Raw genomic sequence first — 9,892 nt, forward strand, 5'->3', positions numbered from 1 at the left:
CCCTCAGGGTAACAGGGGAGCAGAGATGCCACTCCTGAGTTCCCAGTGGCTTCAGGGTCTGAACCAGCCCAAGCCAGGTGCCTACTTCCACTGCGCCGTCTGGATAAACCAAGCCCAAAAGCGACCAGAGCAGAAGCTGTTCTGCATAACAAGGACCCAAAGCACTGACATTTGGAAGAATGTACCTGGCAGCTTTTGCTCTGCTATGAGCTCAAAATCTGATGCTCATAGAAACGCAGAAAATACTGTCAAGACACCTGGGAACCCTCATTGCTGGCATCATTTCTGGGCTGGGGATGCCCTTGGAGCTGCAGCCCCGGAGCCCCCTGCGTCCTTCTGTGCTGGTGAGCAGATCAGGGCGGGGGGCTTCATTCAAACTGCAGCCATGAAATGGGGACAGGGTGGTTTTAACGTAACGAATTCAGAACATGAAAGCAAATTCTCCTACTTCTGGGTACAGAAGCAGCCCAGGAGCCAGGCTGCCCATGGGACCAGTTTGCTGCTGCTTGTGGAGTTTGGGTCAGCCCTGGAGGGACGGACTCGTGCTCCCGAGGCATCGGTACAGCGGTCGCAGGACCAGCCCTGCCCGACTCACTGGGGCATGTGCTCACACCAGCCTCCCTGCCTTGCTGGCTCCGACATGGCCTGGCCAGCTGGCCCAGTGTAAGACAAAGTCATTCCTACGAAAGCTCCAGGTCTGACAAGGCTCTTCTGGCTGGAGACGACAAGAGCAAAGCCGGAATAAAAGTTCATAATCTTAATGCTCAGTTACTCCTAATTTACAACATGTTAACAAGGAGGGAATGGGCTCCTCTCTCCTCCTTTCACTCCATCGCAGAAAAGGACCTGGGGGTGTTGGTCAACAGGCGGCTGAATATGAGCCAGCAGGGTGCTCAGGTGGCCAAGAGGGCCAAGGGCATCCTGGCTTGTATCAGGACTGGTGTGGCCAGCAGGAGCAGGGCAGTGACCGTGCCCCTGTGCTGGGCACTGGTGAGGCTGCCCCTCGAATGCTGGGTTCAGGATTGGGCCCCTCCCTCCCAGAAGAACATGGAGGGGCTGGAGCATGTCCAGAGAAGGGCAAGGAAGCTGGGGAGGGGAGGAGGGGGAGGCCGGGGGGGGTCGGACTCTGCTCCCTAGGAATGGGCAATGGGATGAGGGGAAACGGCCTCAAGTTGTGCCAGGGGAGGTTTAGGTTGGACATTGGGAAGAATTCCTTCCCCAAAAAGGCTGTCAAGCACTGGAAGGGGCTGCCCAGGGCAGGGGTCGAGTCCCCATCCCTGGGGGTATTTCAAAGCCAGGCAGCCGAGGTGCTGAGGGCCAGGGTTTAGTGGTGGGATGGCAGGGGTAGGGGAATGGTTGGGCTTGGTGATCTTAAAGGGCTTTTCCAACCCAAACAATTCTGTGATTCTATGTTTTATCTTGGTGATCACTGGTGAGGTCTGTCCTTGGCCTTCCGGTGCCCTCCCAGCAGAGGCCAGTGGCATGGAACACTACCAGGGAGAGGGATGGGGACTTTGAGCGTGCCTAAGTCAACTCGAAATGCACAGGTCCATGGGACCAGGTGGGATGCATCTGAGCACGCTGGGCGATGTCACTGCAAAGGCCCCCTCCATCATCATCTTCCAAAGGCAGCGGTGATCATGCGTGGTGCCAGGGGACTGGCAAAAGAAGGCAAATGCCACACATCTTGTGGGATGAGGATCTGGGAAGGTCACTAAGTAACTGGAAACAGCCAGCATGGATTTACTGGGGGCAAACCGTGCTATGCCACCCTGCTGGCCTTCCCCGCTGACACAACTAACTGTGCAGGTAAGAGGAGAGCAGGGATCGGTGCACACCCTGAGTTTAAGGCCTTCAACACAGGCTATCGCAGCATCCTTACAGCTGTTTTGATATGACACAGATTGGATAAGGTTGGTGGAAAATTGTCTGGAATGCCAGGCTGTGCTCAGCAATACAAAGTCCAACTAGTCGCCAGTTCTAATGGTAACCCCCCCAGTGACAGATGCTGGGTCTGAAAATACCATTAAACATCTTCACCAGTAACCTGGGGCGACGGAGTGGCGTGCACTTCAGCAGGTTTGCAGAAGACACTGAACTGGGGAGAGCGATGGAAGACAGGGCTGGTATTCAGAGGGACCTCAACCGTCTGGAGAAAGGGGCTGAAAGGCAAATGCCACATCCTGTGTTGGGGATGGGATGCAGGTTGCAGGACGGGCTGGGGGGCATCTGGCCAGGAAGCACCAAGAGCTCTGGGAGCCCTCATGGACGCCAGGCTGCCAGCAGTGGCAGTGAAACTCCTGGGTGAGCGGGAGGAGAGCCAGCAGGATGAGAACAGGGGACGCTTGCTTCCACCTTCCGTTTGTGAGACCACGACTGCTGTCTTCTGCCTGGGGCTCCCCAAAACACACTGTGGGGGAGCTGAGGCTGCCAAGGTGGTCTGGAGCATAGGCAAAGTGAGGATGGGCAGGGTTTGGCCAGCTGAAGGTGACAAAGCTCAGGGGATCTTATTGCTGCCTGTAACAATCCGTGGAAGAATGGAGAGAATCTGAATCCAGACTCTTCTGGTGCACAGGGCAGGACAAGAGGCAACAGAACAAGCTGGGACACGGGGAATTCCAGTTAAATATCAAGGGGGAAATAATCATCATAAGGGTGGTCAAACACTGGACCGGGGCCCAGAGGACCCCTGGACCGATGCCCATAGCATCTCCATCCTTCCAGATACTGAGAAGGCAGCTGGACAAGGCCACAAGCAGCCTGATGCAGCTGGCCCTGCTCTGTGGCAGGGGCTGACATCTCCTGAGCTCCCTTCTCACCAGTGCACCCACGTGCCAGATTTCAGTTGGGCCGTTGCTTGCCCCTGGACGGACAGGAGTCCCAGGGGGACATTGCAAACACAGCCAACACCAGTTGCGTGAGCTCCGTTGAGTGCGGTGCCCCCGCTGAGGATCTGTCCCATGGCACCAAAAATTCAGAATCGTACCAGCTGTGCAGCAGGTACCAGGGCAGAACCGGCGCAAGCGAGGGCCAGAGACGTTTTCAGCACTAGTGGCATGTTTGAGCCAGAAAACTGCCTTAACTCAAGCTCACCTCACACTGTTCCCCGGGTGACAGCGACAACAGCCACATCAGTACAGCTCACCCGCCAGGCAGGCGCAGCCCAGCAGCGCTGCTTGCCAGCCCTCCCCGAGCTGTCAGCTCATCTTACCCGCCATGCACAGTGACAAGACAGCAATGTAGCCCCGGGACAACACCGCACTGAGCCCTGCTCACCCCCCATCCTGTGCACACGAGTGTGCACGCTGGGCACATGCATCGCTGGGCACAGGGCCCCAGCAGGGGGTCAGCATCGCTGGGACAGTGAACCACTGCAGAATCCAGGCTCAGAGACCACCCAGGCAGGAGCCGAAGTCCCGAAGTGGAGCGAAGTGCTGCATTGCCCACCTCATTTCCCCGGCACAGGGGCTCCGAGCTGCAGCCCTGAGGAGCCCCTCTCCCCCAGTTACCTGCAGAGCCTAGAGAAATGTAAAGAAATGCCCAATTTACAAGAAAACTTCCCACTTCCCTGACTGAGAGGTCCACGGATGAGAGAGCTGGGGTTCTGCAGCATGGGGAAGGCTCCGGGGGGACCTTACTGCAGCCGTTCAGTGTATAAAGGTGACTTATAAGAATGATGAAGAAAGGCTTTTGACCAGGGCCTGCAGTGACAGGACAAGGGGCAATGGTTTTAGGTTGGACATAGGGAAGAAACGTTTTACAATGAGGGTGGTGAGACACTGGCACAGGTTGCCCATAGACAATAAGGATGCCTGTGGACGGGGCTTTGAGCTACCTAACTGAGTGGGATATCCAGCAGGTGGTTGGACTGGATGATCTTTGAAGGTGCCTGCCAACCCAAACCATGCCGTGACTCCATGGTGGAGCCGAGCCCTGGATCCCACTCTCCCACGTGCCAGGGTGATGTCTGAACCACAGAGCTTCAACATGGAGCAAATCCAAAGCCTGTTCCAATTCAGGGCCCTGGGCTACACAGCACCAATTTGTGGCCACCCCTAGTTTCCTTGGACACTGCAGAAGCAATGCCTTTGCCTGAGAAACACAGGCACACCACAGCCGATAGCAGGGACTGAGGGACAAAGTGAGAGGACAAAGAAGTCGTTGTGCCATTTCCCAAGGCATAAACATTTCCACAGGACCTCTGTAGCAAGAACCAAGCAAACAAATGCTGCAGAGCTCAGAGAACCATGAATCATGTGTGGGAAGTTGGAGATGAGGGGACCTGCAGGCTGAGCAGGCACCTGGGCACCTGCCCAGCGAGACCCCCATGACAGCCTGACACATGGTGGTTTGCAGGAGAAGTGACTCTCTCAGCATACACACAAGCCAGTTGATTTAGAGTCCAGGTGGCTGCAGAGGGGGCAGTGCTAAAGTCAGAGCCCATGGCAGGGTGTAGCACACCCAGGAGTTGGCCTTGGCTTAGGCACACGGCTGTCAGTGAATGGGCTGATCCTGCCATGAGGACCCGCTCATCCTTGTACAGCAGGGACAGGTAGACCCATGTGCAACATGGGTCTGCTGGAGCATCACCCTGGTGCCCCAACAGCAGCAGTACCCAGCACGAGCAGAAGGGAGGCGCCAGGTCACACCCCACACCCCACACCCCACCCAGGCCCCCATGGACGCGCCCACGGCCTGAGGTGACAACACAAAGCCAACACCGAGCAGGTACAGCACCTCTCCAGAAAGGCCTGGGAGGGAGCTGCTCCATCAAGGGTGATCCCCAGATGACGGGGGAGGCTCTCATCAAACAGTTCATGCAATCAAGCCTCTGATGTTCCTTCTGGCAGATGGAGGATCCAAAGCCATAAAACATGGTGTTCTTTCACAGCCACTTCCCTACAGAATTAACCCACATTTTCAGCCCATTGCTGAGTAGTGTGACAAAACTACACTGCCTCTAAACGAAACACTTGTTTTCTTTGTACACTTTTTCTGGAGACAAGTGATCTCCATCTAGCACCATTCCATCAAGCTGAACTAGTTCAGCTTTTAGAGCTCAGGCCACAGCTGATGACCAATGGGCTCAATAAAAAAATGCCAACACGAGATGCCAGACCAGCACAAATTCACTCCTTTGCATCCACTCTTCTCAAACCTGGAGTTTAGGACATGTTTGTGGGTGCAGCATCAGGTGCTACCTCCCCTCCCACCTGCGGTGCAGAGCACGGCAGCTCCGGCCAGCACGAGGTCTTGCCCAGGTGCTGGGGCCAAGGCACCACCACAAGCCTATGCCTGCTCCAGATAAAGCTGCACTGCTGGCTGATCCAAGAGGCCTCCATCCCAACGTACTCTGCAACCCTGGGATGTCCAAGACAACTACACAGCTCTGGCTTCAGCACATCACTAAAAGCGTGTCCTACTTTCACAAAGTACACGTTATTTAGGAATTCAAGCCCTGATTTCAAAAGCAGCTGGAGACCATGGGTAACCTTGTCTTATGAGACCTCAGGTCATCAGCACTCAAATGCTTCTGAGTCAGCCTGAGACCTGTGAAGATTCCCCAGGCTGAGCGAGGGGGGTATGAAGCTCAGCCACCTCCCCTGGCCCCAGCACCCCTCACCATCCTCTCCCTCACACTCTCCTGGCACTTGGCACTGCCTTCCCTGCCTGCTGCTGCCCGAGGGGCATTTTCTGCCACGCTGCTGCCTTGCTCTGACCCCACTGACTGTGCTCTCTCTGCTGGTGTTCTCAAAGTCTTCCCACTAGCACCTACCACGGATATCAGATATAGGGTTGTGACCTGTCCTTGCCTTCCAGCTGCTGCAGGCCAGGGCCTGAGCGGCACCCAGCAGGGACGTCTGCAGCAGTCAGACCTTCTCACTGCAATCAGCTGCTCCTGACAGAGAATAGCCTCTCTAAAAGACACTCCAATGCTGCTTTCATCAAGTATTTCTAAGCTTTGGGGGGGTGGGAGGAGAGTTCCTCAGAACTGTAGGATAATTCAGGCTGGAAGGGACTTCAGAAGGTCACGCAGCCCAACCTCTGGCTCAAAGCAGGGTCAGTGACTTCCAGTTTCTCGTGCATGCTGTTGGGCCAGGCCCCATGTCCCTCCATCCCCATCTCTCGTCTAGCCAACACACTCCACTCCACCTTGGCTGCAGACAGAAGCACGAGCAGCACAACCGTTCATCACAGTTGAGCACCACGCAGCCTCGGGACCCCCTGGGCGGAGGAGAGGGAGGCGCACCCCACCTCTACCTCTGCCCCTGGAAAGCCCTGCTAAGGAGCCCATCAGCAGAAGGTGTTAGCCATTCGCGGTTTCATGGGAACAAGAGGGAGAGCTGTGCCAGCCCTTCAGAAGTCTAACGCTTCCTGGGCTGCTGAGCCACATCGATGCCTGGTGGAGGGCACCCACAGGCCCAACAGGGAAGAACACCTCCAGCAGGCTCTGAAAGACCACTTGTCTTCTTAGATGGACGAAGGGAAACTTTAGGTGAGTTACGCAGCTGTGTCAGGAAGCCTTGGTCTCATTTATGAGCGGCTCAAGCATCCTTCCAGGCACTGCAGAAACACACAGAGCCCTCAGGCTTCTGAACACATTGCAGGCAAACGTCCTCCCCCAAATCTGGCACTTCAGAGGCCATTTTTGCTCCAGCCAAGATCACCTTTAGTGAGATGCCTAACATGGACGTACAGAAACCCCCCGTCCTGCTCGTCCACGCAGACGCTCAGACTTGCACATGAGGACGAAGCCGAAGCATGCTGTCCCCCCCAGCTCCCTCTGCACTTACTTACATCTTTTTCACTGATGTATTTGGAAATGTGCTGCATTGTTTTGCCCAGTACCAGAACACCAGAACGCGATTGCTCTCAAGCCAAGCACAGCCCTCCCTCCTCTGCCACCACCTCCTGGGGCCCCCACCTGCCTCCAGCCTCTCCCCGTCCTCCCCTTCCTGGTGCCACGGGGCAGAGACTCACCTGAGTTTTCCTTATCCTCAGGTCAGCAGATGACCGGTTCAGTCCTTCCTCTTGTTCAATGCTCTGCTCAATACCTGGTCGGGCAGAAGGACACAGATTATTTCACGCTGCCTGGAGAAGGAAAAGGGATTGCTTGGCAAAGCGAATGCAAACCAAGGAGCATCTGGCACTGAGCCATCCCCAGCTCCTGACTCCAGCCCGACATTTAGCCTGGACAGGCAGCAAAGCCCTGGTTCAGTACCACAGAGCGCTCCGTGCCTGGCCACTGGCTGAGATTTGGTGCTGTCAAGGGCAGCACCTGTCACCCCCAGGCTGGTAAGTGAGGATTTCAGTACAAAATCCACGTAATGCTCAGGTCTGATCTCCGCATGTCCCTGTATTCAAACAAAATGGAGGGCTGCTCGTCCCCGGCTAGGCAGGAGGAGGAAACACAGCACAAAAATGTCTCTGCAAAATACCAAAGCTCAAGACTTCTCCAGGGACCCTAAAAATAGTAGGGTCTGCCAGCTGCCGGCCTCGCAGAGGGAGAACCCCCTGGCTGGTGAGAGCGTGCTTCAGCTCACCGAACCATCCTCTGCAGCCAAGCAGAGATTTTCCCTTTCAATCCTGTCTGGTAGCACAACTAAGTGAGACGGATTCCTCGCTTGCCCAATGACCATAAACCGCAGCAGGGGGGAGGAGCGCTGCCCTGCTCAGCATCCCACCATGGTTTGGGCAGGGATAGGGCCTGGGGTTGCCGGGCAGGAGGCCTGGCCGTGCAAATCCACTCCTCCAGGGCATGCTAATTCAAAAACTTAAATTCAGGGACTTAAAAAGCTGGGAAGAAAGCTCCCATCAGCTGGTTGGCCCAGTGTGCAGAGATACATCTCCATGTAGACTACCAGGCGTGAGCTGGTGGCATCCCTTGACTTTGGCTGAAGACCCCATCCCCAGTGCAGATGTTCCAGGGCTCTCTGAGCTCGGCTGTCCCCAGCACCTTCCACCAGCCCAGCATGGGGCAGGTTCCGCCTGCAGCAGGGGCTCCCCATTCCACAGAGCTGCCCAGTGGTTCCCCATTGCCATCCAGCACAGCAGGGCAGAGCGCAGGGCACCACCACCACAGCAGGGATCTGCGTTGCTGCTTAGCACGGGTGGCCCCACAGTACCACCCTCCAGGGAACAGCAGCACTGCGAGGAAGACCGCAGGCCCAGGGAACCCTTCGGGGTGCTGGCAGCGGGTGTACAACAGCACAGCATGCTCCGGGGAAGTGCTGGAGACCATCGGCACAAATCCTGCGCTCCCTCCTGTTCTGTCCCAGAACATGCATCTGTGCCCAGCACTGATCTGAATGGCCCCATCCCACACAGCCAGGAGGCCACAGCCCTTTCCCCCGTGCACTCCCTGCCTGTGAGCACACCGGCTGCCACCGGCCCAGCAGATTTCATCAGCAATCAGTCTCCCTCCACACTTGTCATCCACCGCTCCCTGTTCCCAAGGAACAGTATTGGCAAACATTGCGCATTTATGATAATTAATAAAATCACATTTTCCCAAGAAGCTGGTAATTGGAATTAGCCACTGCATGAGCAACGTCTGTCCTAACATCCGTGCCCGGCGCTGTGCTGAATGGCCCCATCCCACACAGCCAGGAGGCCACAGCCCTTTCCCCCGTGCACTCCTGCCTGCGAGCACACCGGCTGCCACCGGCCCAGCAGATTTCATCAGCAATCAGTCTCCCTCCACACTTGTCATCCACCGCTCCCTGTTCCCAAGGAACAGTATTGGCAAACATTGCGCATTTATGATAATTAATAAAATCACATTTTCCCAAGAAGCTGGTAATTGGAATTAGCCACTGCATGAGCAACGTCTGTCCTAAAGAAGTGGATTCCTTGTCAGCAGATGGTGTTTTTGATCAGTCCTGACTGTTGTCTCTCATTGATCACGCTGGCCATGAGGCAATCTGGGACAAAGCACACGGACTAATCCTCTGCTGCTCCAGGTAAATACAGTATCAGTGAGTCTTTTCTGGAAGAAGGGAACAGGAGTCAGAGCCTCTCCTGCAATCCTTCAGGCTCCCAAAGCCCCTTAAAAACGCAGAACAAAACACCTACGGAGAAGGATTTGCACAGGATAAACCCTGTCTCCACTTGGACACCAGGGATCCCAGCATGGCTGGGGAGGACTCTGGTCCATGGGAAGGGATCCCCTGGTCTATGAAATGGGTCAGCTGGCCCCCAGCTCTGCTTCCCAGACCTAGCTGAGATCCTGGGTCAGGAGGACAGAGGGCAGCAAGGGGACAACGAAGGGACAAGTCTCCTGGCAGACACGCGGGATGGCCACGCCAGTGGTGATGAGCCTAACAAACAGATCCAGCCATATCTAAGTCCTCCACAACTGCAGGGCTCCCATGAAACCCTGGGCTTAGGGAGAATGCTGCTGCCATGGGGAAAGCACCAGCTTCTCTCCCACCCTTTGGACATGGCTAGGGCTCCTGCAACAATTGCAATCTATGCTGATGTCCAAGGCCACTGCAGGCAAACGTGAGCCTCACCAGGATGACGGGTGACCTGCCTCTTGCCTCGAGATGCTGCCACCCCCACTGACCCTCTGAATCTCTTGGGGTCCAATCTTGGGCTTTTGGGTTCATCTGAGTGCTCCAGCACAACCCCGGCTATTGGCAGGCTGTTGTCACTCCCCACTTGTCAAAGAGATCGACTGACGCTTCTGATTGTGGATACTAACAGTCATGTTGGCCCTGCTCTGCCCCTGCACTGCCCAAGGCAGAGGCGCGCCAAGACAACAGGGCATGCTGATGGGACAGAATAACCTTCTCCGAGCCCAGCGGCCCCATTCTGCCCCACAGAGCCCACGTCTGGGGGCAGCAGTGCCCGCTGTGTCCCAGCTGCGCCGCTCGCAGCGCCGGCAGCA

General features: G+C 56.1%; 1 protein-coding gene across 1 annotated transcript in view; it reads right to left on the bottom strand.

Moving 5' to 3' along the window:
* The window catches only part of STX1A (syntaxin 1A), a 73,298-nt gene that overhangs the window by 15,363 nt on the left and 48,043 nt on the right, over positions 1-9,892 (bottom strand). The window contains exon 4 of the mRNA XM_035900602.1: positions 6,982-7,055. Within this exon, the coding sequence (XP_035756495.1) occupies positions 6,982-7,055 (74 nt within the window). The remainder of the gene's footprint in view (positions 1-6,981; positions 7,056-9,892) is intronic.

The sequence above is a fragment of the Egretta garzetta genome, unplaced genomic scaffold (genome assembly GCF_000687185.1).
Source record: "Egretta garzetta isolate BGI_Z169 unplaced genomic scaffold, ASM68718v1 scaffold108, whole genome shotgun sequence".
NCBI lineage: Eukaryota > Metazoa > Chordata > Aves > Pelecaniformes > Ardeidae > Egretta > Egretta garzetta.